This window comes from Siphateles boraxobius, unplaced genomic scaffold (genome assembly GCF_051911475.1).
Source record: "Siphateles boraxobius isolate OS27281-9 unplaced genomic scaffold, OSU_SipBor_1 6, whole genome shotgun sequence".
Taxonomy (NCBI): Eukaryota; Metazoa; Chordata; class Actinopteri; order Cypriniformes; family Leuciscidae; genus Siphateles; species Siphateles boraxobius.
In genome coordinates, this window is record NW_027509186.1 from 23,833,888 (window position 1) to 23,850,488 (window position 16,601).

Sequence of the window (16,601 nt, forward strand, 5' to 3'; positions counted from 1 at the left end):
AATTCCTGGGGCTATATTTCAACTCCATAACAATGGAAGCATGTCTCACTCCCCAGAGAATTGACGGCCTGGAGAAGGCAATAGGTCACTTCCAGAGGGGAAGCTTGTGACAGCCCACAGGGTTCAGAAGCTGGTAAGGACTGATGGCGGTAGCATCAATGGTGATTCCCTTAGGCCTACTGAGGACACACCCGATACAGAGATGGTTCAATTCTTTTCGTCTTCATCCAAAAAAGGACAGAAGTACAAGGCTGTTTGTGACAAAGGCCTGCACAATTAGCCCGAGTAGATGGAGCTCTGGCGTTATTTAGTGTCTCGCGTACCGTTTCATCTAACTGTTTAGGGACGGACTTAGGCCTTACTCCATTGGAGGGACAAGGACTTTCTCCGTAGGGCAATCCCCACTGGGCAATCTCCCTCACAGAAGTACCCACTCAACCAGAAGTGTAGCTACTTCATGGACTGCACGAAAAGGAGTTCCAGTGGGGGAGATTTGTGCTGCAGAATCATGGTCATTCATCATGGTCACCATGTACATTTGCAAAATTTTACAGAGTTGACATAACTGGCACAACGTCTTTTGATGTCTGTTGCCCAGTAAGGTTTGAATAGTTCGGAGTCTGTAGTTCCTCGCGACCCTGTTGACATGAGTCATCCTATTAGACCGTAGTGACTGTCAGAGTGAGGTCGAAACAGATCATAAGTTATGAATACAACTATGGATCTGTGAGACCGAAGAATGTAACTATGGATCTGTGAGACCGAAGAATGACCGTCACTATCCTTGTCGCTCGGAACACTAGGGCGTTCAAGGTAAGAGAACGAGCCAGAAGTTTAACTCTCCTTTTATAACACGTGACGTTCCGCTTCCAGGGCCATGGGCATGACTTTGTTAACATAAGGTCTCTAGAGAAGGCGGAACGAATGTTATCATCCTATTAGACCGTAGTGACGGTCATCCTTCGGTCTCACAGGTCCATAGTTATATTCATAACTTATGTTCTCATACACTTCAGCATCACGGTCACTAGTTTAGACAAACACTGACACGCTGTGATGAAATAATGGCATATTTTTAACAGCAGCAGCTTTCTCAGATCGGCTTGGGTTGAATTAAAACTTCAATGCTGCAACTTGTTCCGATGAGTTTGGAAAATTCTGCACACAGTAAACATCGGAATATCCCATCTCCTGTCAATAAAAATGTCAAAAAATTTTAATCGTTTTGCGGTCACTCATTTTAGTTGCCGTTTGTTCAACTTTGTACATTGAATGTAAACATAACCGGAAATAAGTGAGATGTACTATTTCCAAATGGAAGTGCGTCATGAAGCTCAGTACAAGTGGTCCATTCAAGCCTGATTCAGACTTAAGAATGTTAACAAACAAGAGGATTGTCCAGAGTTAATTACATGCACGGACTTTAAAAGTACGTATTTCACTGGATGTTTCAAAGTGGTATGTTCTTTTTTTTTCTTATACATTTTAGATACAATATACACAATCATGATATATTTCATAAACTATGGTAATACAAACAGTAATCGATCACAAAACCATGGTTAATTTTCCTAAGGGGCGGTAAACTTACAAAAGGTACAAGAAACACTATAATCAACACTGATGTTGGCTGACAGGAGAGCAGAGCCAAACAGCTTTCCCTTTGTTTACATCATAGCAACTACATAAAACTTATAATTGGAACTGTCAATAGAAAATACTACTACAAATAATAAGACATACTTATAAGTTGTGATCCATAAATATTTGATTGTCACGACAAAGTGGGAACTGCTCCATTTCGGGAGAAGCTTTTGTGTGTAGCAGGTGTTGTGCTGGATTCTGACCCTCGCCAAATGATTACCCCCCTAGTATTGTTAGGTTTAGGCTTAGTTGTGGGGGAGGGGTTAGGATTAGCCAATCAGGTACTGACTTCAGCGAGGGGGGTAATAATTTGGCAGGGAGTGGAAATTCGACACAACACCTGTTTTGTATCTCTCACGGAGGAGCGGAGGCAGGGTGATTTCTTCATTAGGGCAATTAGGCGACGCACCAATCACATTGCGAAAGGGGCTTCAATCACATTCGCATTCAACCACAGAGTTCACGCTAGCTGTCACTGTTGTTCTGCCTCTGGATATACGGTAGTCCAATCAGCGTCAAGTCACGTACTGTGGAGTACCGCCTCTTTTTGGCCGATTTCACTCTGTCCGTGTTACCATAGACTTCCATACAAAGATTGTTTTTTTCTGAACTGCAGGCACTACAATGCATTCTCTATGGGTTCGGGGAGGGCTCGCACTAACGTGCTTTCGTCATCATATACCTCTATTAATAATCAGATATAGCTCTATTAATAATCTTTAGAAGTGACATCCAATAATTTCCTCAGTGCATAACTTAGATTTCACGGACATATTCTTCATCTGTAAATGTTAGAAAGTCAAAGCAAATATTTCCATTTTGCTGTCAGGAGTGGACGAGCCTTCTGTGAACGAGCGCCACCGCGTGCATGCTCGTCGAACAGACGGAGTGCAATAGAATAGGAGCGCAATAATTCTGACTAAAATATACATTAACGCCAAATTATGAATATATTTTGTTAAAATATTTGTTGGTGGTGAACATAAATGTGCTATAGAATTTCAAACCTGCAAGTGTATTTTTATGATATCAGTTTTCAGGGGCGGCGCCAGATAATTTTAAGGCAGGTGCTGAGGGGGTGCTAGATCATTGACAGGGGGAGCTGCGCAAATATATATATATAGGCTATATATATATGTATATATATATATATATATATATTAGGCTACACACACACACACACACACACACACACACACACACACACACACACACACACACACACACACACACACACACACACACACACACACACACACACACACACACAATTATTTAAATGAGCAAAATTTATGATGAGATGTGCTCCAGTTCACGTGCAATCGCACCGGCGCCTCCATATCATGATCATATTGTCTGCTATATTTGCTTCTTATTTATTATATCCAGGCAATTGGTTGATGATTTTTTTTTTTAAATTAAGATACAATTTATACAAAACGAAATTCACTTTAAAGAAAGGCTTTCTACAAAACAAAACTTAATTTAGTGGTCAAAATCATGTCTGACCCATCATATCTTCCGATATATTGCGAATCTTACTCATGCTGTTCAATTTCCACAATCAGCATAGATGTAAAAAAAAACAAAACATTATAATATTTTAATAAAAATGAAACTAAATGCGCTTATTAAATGACACATATAGTGGGGCTACAGACTCTCTAAATATTGAAATTAACATTAATAATGCTGTAGAAGTGCAGTTTATTAATAGTAAATGTTAAGTGATCTAATTGTCACGATTCCTGTCTTATGTTTTCCTTGTCTTGTGTTGACTTTTGTTATTTCCTGTCCTGTGCCATGTTTTGTAGTCCTTTGTAGTTTTTCTTGTTTATTAGTCTCTCCAGGTGTTTCTAATTAGCCCCGCCCCCTTGTTATCTTGTTGCCTGTGTATTTAAACCCCTGTGCTTCAGTTGTGTTTTGTCGGTCGTTGTTTAATGTTGCTTGTAGTCTGAGTACCTTGTTCCTAGTTCTGAGTTTACCCGGGATTACCTGTTTGTTGGATTATTAAAGTGCTTGCATTTGGATTCACTCTCCGCTTCATTTCTACCACATCGTAACAGAACGACCGACCATAAATATGAATCCAGCAGCACGGATCTCGCCTGATCTACACAGGCTAGACCGGGAGTTCGCTGGACAGATCGCGGCCTTGGGCCTGGAAAGCCTTGATCTGTTCCAGTACACCTGGGGGTTTGTTCCCCTCGCTGCCTCCTGCTCTCTGGGTGATGAGGCGATTAAGATGTGTTACCGGCTGGGGGCTAAGGAGGTCGACCCGAGGGAGCTCCCCGATCTCTCCGGTCTGGACTGGAGAGAGGCACTCTCCAGATGTCTGGAGAGCTTCCTCCCGTGGCACGCCACGTCATCACCTGTTCTTCACGTTCACCAAGACATGTCTGAGCTTCACCACGACATGCCTGAGCTTCACCACGACATGCCTGAGCTTCACCACGACATGCCTGAGCTTCAAGTCAGCCACGTCCGGCCAGAGCTTCACGTCAGCCACGTCCGGCCAGAGCTTCACGTCAGCCACGTCCGGCCAGAGCTTTACGTCAGCCACGTCCAGCCAGAGCTTCACGTCAGCCACTTCCAGCCAGAGCCTTCACCGCTGGTCCCGTCCAGCACAGAGCCTTCACCGCTGGTCCCGTCCAGCACAGATCCTTCACCGCTGGTCCCGTCCAGCACAGATCCTTCACCGCTGGTCCCGTCCAGCACTTCGCCCTCACCGCTGGTCCCGTCCAGCACAGCGCCCTCACCGCTGGTTCCGTCCAGCACAGGGCCCTCACCGCTGGTCCCGTCCAGCACAGCGCCATCACCGCTGGTCCCGTCCAGCACAGCGCCCTCATCGCTGGTTCCGTCCAGCCCAGCGCCCTCTCGCTCTCGGAGACGGAAGAGGAAGAGGACTTCCCGCGTCCCGCAATGCCTGGAAGTCCTCCCTGTACTTCCTGTCAGCCCAGAGTCCTCGCCGCTGGTCCCGTCCGATCCAGAGACTGTTCAAGTCACGTCTGCCGATCCAGAGACTGTTCAAGTCACGTCTGCCGATCCAGAGACTGTTCAAGTCACGTCTGCCGATCCAGAGACTGTTCAAGTCACGTCTGCCGATCCAGAGACTGTTCAAGTCACGTCTGCCGATCCAGAGACTGTTCAAGTCACGTCTGCCGATCCAGAGACTGTTCAAGTCACGTCTGCCGATCCAGAGACTGTTCAAGTCACGTCTGCCGATCCAGAGACTGTTCAAGTCACGTCTGCCGATCCAGAGACTGTTCAAGTCACGTCTGCCGATCCAGAGACTGTTCAAGTCACGTCTGCCGATCCAGAGACTGTTCAAGTCACGTCTGCCGATCCAGAGACTGTTCAAGTCACGTCTGCCGATCCAGAGACTGTTCAAGTCACGTCTGCCGATCCAGAGACTGTTCAAGTCACGTCTGCCGATCCAGAGACTGTTCAAGTCACGTCTGCCGATCCAGAGACCGTTCAAGTCACGTCTGCCGATCCAGAGACCGTTCAAGTCACGTCTGCCGATCCAGAGACCGTTCAAGTCACGTCTGCCGATCCAGAGACCGTTCAAGTCACGTCTGCCGATCCAGAGGCCGTTCAAGTCACGTCTGCCGATCCAGAGGCTGTTCAAGTCACGTCTGCCGATCCAGAGGCCGTTCAAGTCACGTCTGCCGATCCAGAGACTGTTCAACTCACGTCTGCCGATCCAGAGACTGTTCAAGTCACGTCTGCCGATTCAGAGACTGTTCAAGTCACGCCTGAACCTGATCGCTCTATGTTTGTTTCTGTGTTTACGCCTGTCCTTGTGGCTGTTTCTGTTCTGGTGTCTGTTCCAGAACCGGAGCCAGTGTCTGTTCCCGAGCCATTCTGTGTGTTGTCTGTTCCCGAGCCAGTGTGTGTGTTGTCTGTTCCCGAGCCAGTGTGTGTGTGGTCTGTTCCCGAGCCCGAGTGTGTGTTGTCTGTTCCCGAGCCAGAGCCAGTGTTTGTGTTGTCTGTTCCCGAGCCAGAGCCAGTGTGTGTGTTGTCTGTTCCCGAGCCAGTGTGTGTGTTGTCTGTTCCCGAGCCAGTGTGTGTGTTGTCTGTTCCCGAGCCAGTGTGTGTGTTGTCTGTTCCCGAGCCCGAGCCAGAGCGTGTGTTGTCTGTTCCCGAGCCAGTGTGTGTGTGGTCTGTTCCCGAGCCCGAGTGTGTGTTGTCTGTTCCCGAGCCCAAGCCAGTGTGTGTGTTGTCTGTTCCCGAGCCAGAGCCAGTGTTTGTGTTGTTTGTGCCCGAACCAGTGTGTGTGTTGTCTGTTCCTGAGCCCAAGCCAGTGTGTGTGTTGTCTGTTCCTGAGCCCGAGCCAGTGTGTGTGTTGTCTGTTCCTGAGCCCGAGCCAGTGTGTGTGTTGTCTGTTCCTGAGCCTGAGCCAGTGTGTGTGTTGTCTGTTCCCGAGCCAGTGTGTGTGTGGTCTGTTCCCGAGCCCGAGTGTGTGTTGTCTGTTCCCGAGCCCAAGCCAGTGTTTGTGTTGTCTGTTCCCGAGCCAGAGCCAGTGTTTGTGTTGTTTGTGCCCGAGCCAGTGTGTGTGTTGTCTGTTCCTGAGCCCGAGCCAGTGTGTGTGTTGTCTGTTCCTGAGCCTGAGCCAGTGTGTGTGTTGTCTGTTCCCGAGCCAGTGTGTGTGTGGTCTGTTCCCGAGCCAGTGTGTGTGTGGTCTGTTCCCGAGCCAGAGCCAGTGTGTGTGTTGTCTGTTCCCGAGCCAGTGTGTGTGTTGTCTGTTCCCGAGCCAGTGTGTGTGTTGTCTGTTCCTGAGCCCGAGCCAGTGTGTGTGTCTGCTGTTCCTGAGCCGGTGTCTGCTGTTCCTGAGCCGGTGTCTGCTGTTCTGCTTCGCCCTGGCCGCCCGATGGGTCGTCTGCTTCGCCCTGGCCGCCCGATGGATCGTCTGCTTCGCCCTGGCCGCCCGATGGGTCGTCTGCTTCGCCCTGGCCGCCCGATGGGTCGTCTGCTTCGCCCTGGCCGCCTGAACTGCCTGCTCCGCCCTGGCCGCCTGAACTGCCTGCTCCACCCTGGCCGCCTGCACATCCTGCTCCACCCTGGCCTTCCGTCCTGCCGCAGTCTCAAGGTCCTCTTCCGCTCCATGGGCTTGGCCCTCCATCCCGCCCCCGGGTCCGCCTCTGCTCCACCTCCCTCCTGGACTGTTCATGAGGAGCGTCTGGAATCCGCTCCTTAAGTGGGGGCTATGTCACGATTCCTGTCTTATGTTTTCCTTGTCTTGTGTTGACTTTTGTTATTTCCTGTCTTGTGCCATGTTTTGTAGTCCTTTGTAGTTTTTCTTGTTTTATTAGTCTCTCCAGGTGTTTCTAATTAGCCCCGCCCCCTTGTTATCTTGTTTGCCTGTGTATTTAAACCCCTGTGCTTCAGTTGTGTTTTGTCGGTCGTTGTTTAATGTTGCTTGTAGTCTGAGTACCTTGTTCCTAGTTCTGAGTTTACCCGGGATTACCTGTTTGTTGGATTATTAAAGTGCTTGCATTTGGATTCACTCACCTCTCATTTCTACCACATCGTAACACTAATTAAGTTACCGATTTTTTATTCACCGATTCAGAGGTCGGGTGAGTTCAGTGTTGGACAGTACAGTTGTTTTAACTATTCATTAAGGTGAATGGTTAAAATGAGTTGTTTGCGTATCGGACGTGTCATAGTGGACGTCCAGCCTACAGCACGCTTGTGTGATTATCTCGACAGTTTAGGACGATTTGCGTCAATACAGAAAACATTTAATCACTGGACTGGATAGGTTTTTTCGTTTAGTGAAATGTGGTTTATGTCAGCTGAATGGGCGGAACGCTTTTTAGAGAAGATAGGGCAACATGTTTTTTTCACACACCGCGGTAATTCAGGAGAAAAAAAATCTCCAAATGCTCCACGTGAAACTGCGGTCTTCCGACCTTTTACTATCGTGTCAATTGATTTTGATTAATATGCGCGAGGGAGAGAGAGCAACACAGCGCTCTTGAGAGTGAGCGCGCGCGGCAGGTCCGCTCTCTCTCTCTCTCTTTCTCTCTCTCTCTCTCTCTCTGCTCGTTTGCGCCCTGTCAAGAGCAGCAGTCATTCTATTCTACATCACTCACCGATCAAAAAAGGCTTTGCGGCACAAAAATTTGCTTTGGCAACCGCCAAAAAAATTCAATGCAGGAAAACCCCTGTTATTATGTCGAAATAAGGAGATATTATATTGAAATAACGACTTAATATCTCGAAATAACAAGATAAGTTTTCTTTTTTCTTCACCATGCGGCTTGCATAGAATACAGCCTGAATATAATTGATTCCAGACATTATGTTTGGGGGTGCTATCGGGGTGCTTTGGTCTTTCTTGGGGGTTTCTTAGGCACCTGCTAGCCCCTCCCTAGCGCCGCCCATGTCAGTTTTGTTTTTATTTATTTTCATTTTAAGTTTAGTGAATTTAACTACTTCTTTAACAGCATTATTTTGTTTTTAGATTGTATTGTTGTAATGTTTGAATGTAATGTGAGTTGACTCCTGTGATTACCCAGTGATTAGACTGCAAGATAGATAGACTGCAAGGTTACATTCACTAGGTTTGTTTTCATAACCTTCAATATGAACATTGTTTGCAGGCCAATATTGATCAGAATATATAATTAAAATTAAATACAGATTTTTTAAAATTCAAATAGAAAAAATCGCCATATAGCCCAAAAATTCTGATTTTTTTGGGGCAATTGGCTATTGCCCAACCCTACCTTATGGCATGCTTTAAATGCAGAATTTTCCATTTTTAGCTAAGCAGCAATTGGCAGTGGCTCAGTGGTTCATGTAGCTTTTCTACAAACTGGAAGGTTGGTCCATCCCCGGTTCAACCTGACCAAGTGTCGAGGTGTCCATGAGCAAGACACCTAACCCCAGCTGCTCCCAACGAGCTGGATGGAGCCTTGCATGGCTGACACCGCCGACGGTGTATGAATGAGTGAATGAATGGGTGAATGTGAGGCAATATGTAAAGTGATTTGGTGGCCATGGGTCTGTTCAAAGCGCTATCTAAATGCAGTCCATTTACCATTCAGTTCTGCATTAATAATTCAGTTTGTTTGAACCCTCCCAAATTTTTGTAGCACCAGCCGCTACTGAGCGGAGGCATATAAGGAGGAGCGTCTATCGTGTAGGACGAGAGAGGACCAGGCCTGGACTGTTTTATTTGATGTTTTGTTTTATTCTGTGTGGCGACATTCATCCGTGAGGGGCTGCCATCTTTACTTTCATTTCTGCCTCCTTCTTGCCATAACAAATAACCTTGCTACATTGGGGTTTTAATGTTCAGGAACAGTGTTTAAAATCAATTTTAACCACTCAAGTTCGTCAGCTTTAGGAAGGTCAAACAAATTAATTTTGGAAACGGGGTGGAAAGCGGCGTCTCTTTGACATAGCAACAAAACTGTCTTCTCTAATGCAGCTCAACCAGGCCTCGCACCTTTTTTTGCATATTCCATGGGCGGAAATTATTTAAATGAGTAACATTGTGACTTCATAAAGCCCAGAATAGCACGTTGTAGTCCTAACGAGTTGTTCGTTGTGGCTCTTGGAAAGTAGATTCTGTTAAATAAAATATCTTCCTTTCGAGTGGACTTCGAGCTTTGTAACCTTGCAGATCTTTTTTATGCTCAAACAGCAACATTACCCACTAACTAAAGTTGAAAAGTGAAAAAGCATAATAGGACCCCTTTATTATTGGGTAGAATGCCATACATCACTGGTTTGGGGTGTGTTTTTGTAAATGTTTTGAATGTTTTTCAAAGGCCCCCCTGTTATCCAACACAATTTTCAAAGCTCAGTTTTTAACCAAAATACAACATAAAAATATAAAATAAAAGCCCTCTTACTCTAGCATTTTTAAATAAAATAAAAGCACTTTAATATTTTCAGTATTTCTAATATTTCTCCTGTAAATATGACAAAACTTTTGCAGACTATTTTTTTATGAACAGAAACTGGGAGTATTGATATATTCAATTAATAAGTTCCAGAAGTGCCAAGATCTGTGTGTTCTTCAATAAATATGCACGCTATATGCATATATATGCAAATATGCATATGTTAATAAATAGTAACATTTAAAATCTGAATTAAATAATGTATAGCCTACATGGTTTAAGCACTGTATCCACCATAAACTCCAGCATTATCAACTAAGCAATAGGTATTTTTACATCTAATCTGCATAAGTTCTGCATTTCCAAGCATCCGCACCGTTGTCAATTCAGTTTTGGTATGTCTGTTTTTGGTTCTCTACACTATAGCATGTGATCAGAACAAAATTTCATTGATATCATCTCTAGCTCTCTTCAGTTGAGATATACTCGTAACTTCTCTGTTGAGACTCTGCGTGAGCTCAACATGGATCACCTGCAGCCACTGTCAACCTCGTGATATTTTTGGCAACACGTTCATGTTTATCTCCACTATAAATGCATATCTGCACTCTGAACAGTCCTCTTTCTATCTCTTTCAATCTCATTCTATTTCATCTGTCGCTTCTTTTCTTTTGTTGCTCATTCATTCTCTCTCTCCTTGATCCCTTTTTCTTTATATCTCTCTGTCTTGACATGCTTTAAAAACATTATAGACCAATCCTACTGTACCTTAGCAGCTGTTGCCTTCCATCAAATTATGAGACTTTATCTTTATCTAAGCTTTTGCTCTTTCCTAATGAGAGTCTATAGAGGTCATTTGTGATTGAAAAGTTTTACACAAAATTTTCCTGAATTGATAAAAAATATTGTAAATGTTCTCATTGGTGGACACAAGATAGTGATATTTTCTTCCTATCCAAATATTTCCATCCGGAATTTTAATTTAAAAATCTCCGTCCCCTTTATTATTTTAATATTTGTCTAAATAAGACCAAATATTTATGTGCAAAATAAGAGTATTATTTTATTTCAATATTATTTATTTGTATGACATTCTTGTATATTGTAAATATGACGTTTTTACATGAAAGTAGGTAAAGATTGATTTTAGTTTAATAGTTTTCAAGCTTACAAATGTGCATTTTAATGTTGCTGCTTGTAAAAATAACAAAAACCACGCTGAAGTTTTTAGATTCATTTTTAATCAAAATAACTGATTCAATCTATAATTCAGACTGTGCTTTTCAGGCTGGGTCTGTTTTGACAGGCGGGAGGGATGTCCTCACTGTAGTGTTATCCTGGCTCAGGTTTCCCTGGCAGAGATCCGTTTTGTTAAACTATATGATTGTGGAATCAAAAGGAGGAATGAGCTCAGTCAATACACATTTGACCCAGGTCCAACTTGTTGGTAGTGTTTTCTTCCTTTCTCTTTCTTCTTCCCTTCTACTTCCTTTCTCTGTCGCATTCTTCACTGTCTGTATCTCTCTCTCTCTAATTGCTCGGTCTCTCTCCCTGTCCATTGATTCTGTATTTCTCTACAGGATGCTATACATTTGCAGGGGTAGAGCTGGGTGTCTGGGCTGTTGTATGAAACAGAGGACATGAGCTAAAGCAACTCAAGAGCAGAGTGAATAAGAACAAAATGTCCCCATTGTCCCCCACCTTGTCATTTCGTTCTCCTGTCCTTTTTGCTTGTTATCCTTTTCTCTCCATCTCTTTGCCATCACTTTCTCACCTTTAGAGCCCAATTGAAAGTAAACTGTGGGAGTTCTCAGCGTTTCCCGCTCTGCCGCTCTGGCCGAGCATTAAATTCCTACTGTGGAATTTCATTAACCCACAAAGCTCATCTTCTGTCTGTCTGTCTGTCTGTTTGTCTGTCTGTCGATCCATATATATGGCTCATTACATAAGCTGAATTTGCTTGTGTCTTACATGCATCTGGGGATGTAGTCAGATAGGCTATAGTAAGAAAGTGGCACTGAGCCTGAAAATGCTGCGGCTTATTTGGCAGCATGCAATGTAAAGCACAGGAGAGAACACAGCTCTGCTCTTTGACTGTTTTCCTTATGGTGCGGCTGTGAATGAAAGCCTGCAGCTGGGATGAGCACAGGCTCTCACTATTGGGAGGGTTTTCTGCAGTCGGGTACAGCTTTTCAATGAACACAATTGCTCCTTGGAGACCTAGTGATTTAGAAGTGAATGAATATGCCATAAGAGAAGTAGTCTGGTCTTTCATCGGCTCAGTCTGTTTGATGTTACAGCAGCTCAGAGTTGTCATGACATCATCTTGATGGTCAAAATACATGCCGTTTCCCACACTTGTCTGCGAAAGGATGGATTATGAATCAGTCCAGTGCTTGTTTGTATAACTCTTAACTGGCTTTGTTTTTCAGATAATGCTGTCTCATTACATACCGATGGGATTGGATTTCAATAACTGTTGCAGATTAGATCATTGAAAAAACACCTGGAATTTGACAATAATGAGAGGGGCACTGAGTAATATGGGAAAAGAAAAGAAAACCAGACATTATTATGCATAAGTTCGCCATTGACAAATATCCAACTGGTTTTTAAAGGCATGTTGTAAATATGTGTAATCTTACCTTGAACAAACACTTGGGAATTGAATTCCTTGAAGTTTCACCTTGTGGGGTGTGAGTTTTCAACATTTCCCTCCTAAAAGCACATAGACTAATAAAAGGCATTGAGATGGCATTCGCAACAAGCTCCATGCTGTCAGAATGACTGGAAGCCAGCCAGATCAGGAACTAGATCATGAGAGTGTAAGAATGAGATGGCAAAACGGAGCGGGAAGCTACAAATGAAAAAAAAAAAAAATAGAGCATGCAATGGTGAAGGTGAGGTATAATGACTTTGGCTAAAGGCCAGCAGTCTTATTTGGAGATTCGGAGACACCAAAAAGCTTTTTGTTGGTCCTGTTCACTTCCTCTTGTGTGTAATTTGTTATTTTTTATGACACCAGCTGACATCAAAATGAAAGAGTTTGCCTTAAACAAATCCAACGCTCTGTCTGTTTCTTATTGACCTGTTTTAAAATATGATGGTACCAGTATGGTGTTTTGATGACAACACTACATTTTCTGTGTCGTACTATGAAGATAATAAATAGAAGGTAAAATCGTTAATGAGAGTCGTATGAGTGTGCTTTGAAGGATCAATAATCATTTGTGGTTTTGTTTTCTGTGCATCTGTGCAAAGGGGCTATAATCAACCTCTTTCTCTTTTTTTATATGTATCCCATCCATCCATCTCATGCTCTTTCCTTAATGGGCTCAGAGAGTCTGTACCGTGTAAGGAGGCAGAAATGTGTCCCTCAGACTAGCATTGATGGAGAGGAAGCTGAGGTAAGATTGTCCTTTTTAAATATTCAGTATTCCACTGATTTCTTTTCTATAATATTGTGCTGTGACTTTTCCATGTCCTTTGTCCACCAGAAGAAATGTCAAACACATCTGCTGGTGCTGGTGGTTCACGGGGGGAACATACTGGACACGGTGGGCGGAGAGCCAGGTGCAAAGACTGCAGATGTAAACACCTTGTCCTCAGTTTTGGAGAAAGTATCTCAAGCTCATTTCCAAGCTGCAGCTCAGCATGTCGTCATCAAGTTGGTGCCGTGCCCAGCTATATGCGCAGAGGCCTTCTGCCTTGTGTCCAAGTAAGCAGCTATTACTGAAAGCAATTTTAAATGACCATGTTTTTTGGGGAAATATGCCATGGTATTCTTTGAAGTAAATACCATTGTGTTTATAGGCTATCATCTATTACCATTACGGTTTCCTTTCAACGGTACTGTTTTGTAACTGGTTGGACTGCCTTCCTTTTCTGGTATGGAGGGTTTTGATCCGTTGCGCAAATACACTATGAAATGAGATCCCACATACATACAAGTCATGGGAACAGCCTTAGGTGAAACTGGCCGAATGCACAAAACTAATTTTATGGTAAAATGCTGACAGATTCATATACCAACAGTATATATATGTGTGTGTGTATATACCTGTATATATATATATATATATATATATATATATATATATATCATTTATATATATATAATTTATATTTATTTTACTTATTATTTGATAAATTACAAATAAATCGCTTGGAAATTATTTAAATAGAAACAGACTTATACTTAAGATGGCAACTTCACATAATTCACATTAATCCCATTTCAGTATTTCACAAATAAAGAAATTGTTGAAAAATATGAATACAAAGAAAGTAAACTGTAACCAACAGGGCACTATGTAGTCTGGTGCACTGGAATCATATTTTTTCAAATAAAGGCAAGGTAAATCTAACTTCTCTTACTCTTACTTCAAAATAACACAAATATGACATTGAACAACTATATATAGCTCAGCATAGTTTGAAATCAAGAAGTTAAAGTTTGTCGATCGTTCGTCTCCAGTAAAGGTTTGTGAAATTAAATGTTTAACAGATTTGTTTACTTCATTTATTTGACATTCCATTACCCGACAAAGCTGATTGAACATGTTAAAAGCATTGCTGAACTTTATTGAAAACAAGCACTGACTAACACTGTCAGATGCCGAACAAGCTGATCCAATAAAACTCGACGAAGTGTCTGTTGCTGTTGGTCGCTGTCTGTCGGTGCAGTGTGAATTGGCCTTAAAAGTCGAACACGCTATCGAAATAAATGTCCCTCTTCCGACAAATTGATTAAACAGAAAAACTGTTTTTTTGGCACCGGTGCTACTGCTCTCAAATGTTAGTCTGGAGCCCTGCCATTGCCCCCCTGGTGCAGAGAGACTATACCGATCAAACATTTGAAGTTGTTAATATTGTTTTTGCCATCATCTCAGCCTGTTTCCCTTTTTCCTAAAAGACTTTTACGTTGAAGTGTTTTATGTCCCCACTGGTCCTGTGTTCATTTCCTGTTTGTCTTCTGCCTTGCTTGTTTCCATAGTAACCCTGATTAGGTCCTGATTGTTTCCCAGGTGTGTCTTGTTTGCTCATCACCCCTTGTCCATTTATACCCCAGTGCTTCTCTTGTTCTTTGAATTGCCTTGCCTATACGCGTGATTTTTTTTCCCCAAACCACTTCAGTGGAAATCCCGCCCTGCAGCCGATTCTAAAGTTTTCATTGGTCATGTCAATCACTGTACTCATTGTCTACACCAAACACTGATCCCTAAACCTACCCCTCACTGTAACCTAAACCAATGAAATCGGCTGCAGGGCGGGATTTCCGCTGAAGTAGTTTGGGGGAAAAAATCACGATGCCTATACATGGTTTTATTGTGTGCGTTTGTTGTAGCGTCACATTCACATCTTTTTGATTGAGTTATTTCAGTTGTCCTGTTTCAATAAATTTTTATTGCACTTGGATCCAACGCCTAACAGCAGCCACGTTCCAGATTTAATTTTTTGAAAAGGAGAATCTTATGCTTACCAAGGCTGCATTTACAGTAAAAATGTTAATATAGCAAATTACAATTTAAAATAACTGCTCCATTCTTCAGTGTCACATGATCCCTCAGAAATCATTCTAAAATGCTGATTTGGTGCTCAAGAAACATTATTTATTATAATCATTGTTAAAAAATAGTAGTGCTGCTTAAAGTGGATGTCTAATGCTATTTCATGCATTCTGACTTATTTGCACTGTTAAAGAGTTGGCTTCTCATGCTAAACATGGCCAAAGTATGACAGTATTTCTGTGCCAAATACACTCCAAGAAAAGGTGCTAACACCAATTCTCGCCCAGGACAACTGGAAGCTGCTAGGGACTGGAAGATGCTGGCTGATCTTGATCAACGGCTTATTTTTCCACCTGAGATTGCCACCACTAACCTACGACCAGATATTGTTTTGTTGTCTGGATCAGCACGCATTGTTCAACTGATAGAGTTAACAGTGCCATGGGAGGATGCGGTAGATGAGGCATATGAGAGGAAGAAACTGCGGTATGCTCATCTGGCCACTGAAGCAGAACAGCGAGGATGGAGAGTCCAGGTTTATCCAGTGGAAGTGGGTTGTCGAGGTTTTATGGCACACTCTACAACCCGGTTCCTTAGAGACGTCGGATTCAGTGGCAAAGAGTTGCGTCGCACAGTAAAGAACTTATCTGAAGCAGCAGAAATGAGCAGCAACTGGCTGTGGTTGAGACGGAAAGATTCTAGCTGGCTGTGTACAGGCCGCCATGATACGGTTTCATAGATTTCTTTAAAACTTGAAGAGTCTGTTGGTTTATTTGTATAGGTTGTATAGTATTTACAGTCATTACGTTCCTGTGTATATTGCGTGAATGACGGGTGGTTGGGCAAATATAGTGTTTTGCGGTAGGTGGTATGCCATACGGAACCGTTGCCACTGAAACTGCATATTAACGCACCAGTGGGGCTCGACAGCCTTAGTCAAACGGGTTGGCGCGTATGGTTGGGTTGCGGAGAGATTGTGAGATTGTGGTTAGGTCTCAGCAGCAAGAGGGAAGTAGAGGTCAGTAAGCTGGGCTGAGTTGAGTGGGGGACGGAGGGGGGTGACTCTGGGACACCAGAGTCACTGTCAAGCCCTCTTGAGGTGTCGTGGGCTAGTCGACGAAACACTGAGGACGGTAGGTGCCCACTTGAAGACCCTAGAGATGTTCCCTCCGCTCAATCCAGAGGGTTGTTATGGGGGGACCGCACTGTGGTTGCAGCCGTTGTGTGTGCTGACGCGCAATACACTGCAGCTATTAACACCAGACAGAAGGAGATTCACGTCACCAGATGGAAAGAAGCGTAAATGGATGGAGAAGCATAGGTTACTGTAAAGCTACGTCTTAGTTGGTGTTTATCTTGGCGAAAGCCGAGTACAAATCAGCATGAAGTTTTGACACCTACTCTCGTGAAATGGAAATCTTCAAGATTCGTATAAGTTTCAGAAAGTTTTTTTCGAGTATGGCCCTGTGTGACGTCCTAAAGGGTGGAATTCCTTGTATGGATTCCTTCCTATGTAAGAGCGTGCGCACACATCAACCAAAGCGAAAGCAAGAGCGAGCCCATCAACGTGCAAGTTCAGGTTACG

The 16,601-nt window shown here is 43.5% G+C and overlaps 1 protein-coding gene across 5 annotated transcripts in view; it reads left to right on the forward strand.

Moving 5' to 3' along the window:
* Window positions 1-16,601, forward strand: part of pitpnm3 (PITPNM family member 3) — a 161,597-nt gene that overhangs the window by 44,484 nt on the left and 100,512 nt on the right. For 3 of the 5 annotated variants that reach the window (XR_013195945.1, XR_013195946.1, XM_077208298.1), the window contains exons 4-5: window positions 12,846-12,913; window positions 13,004-13,224. Coding sequence is in view for 2 of the 5 variants with exons in the window: in XM_077208298.1 (XP_077064413.1) it covers window positions 12,846-12,913; window positions 13,004-13,224 (289 nt within the window). In the remaining 3 variants the exon portion in view is untranslated. The remainder of the gene's footprint in view (window positions 1-12,845; window positions 12,914-13,003; window positions 13,225-16,601) is intronic. The other 2 variants (XR_013195947.1, XM_077208299.1) reach the window with 1 other exon arrangement.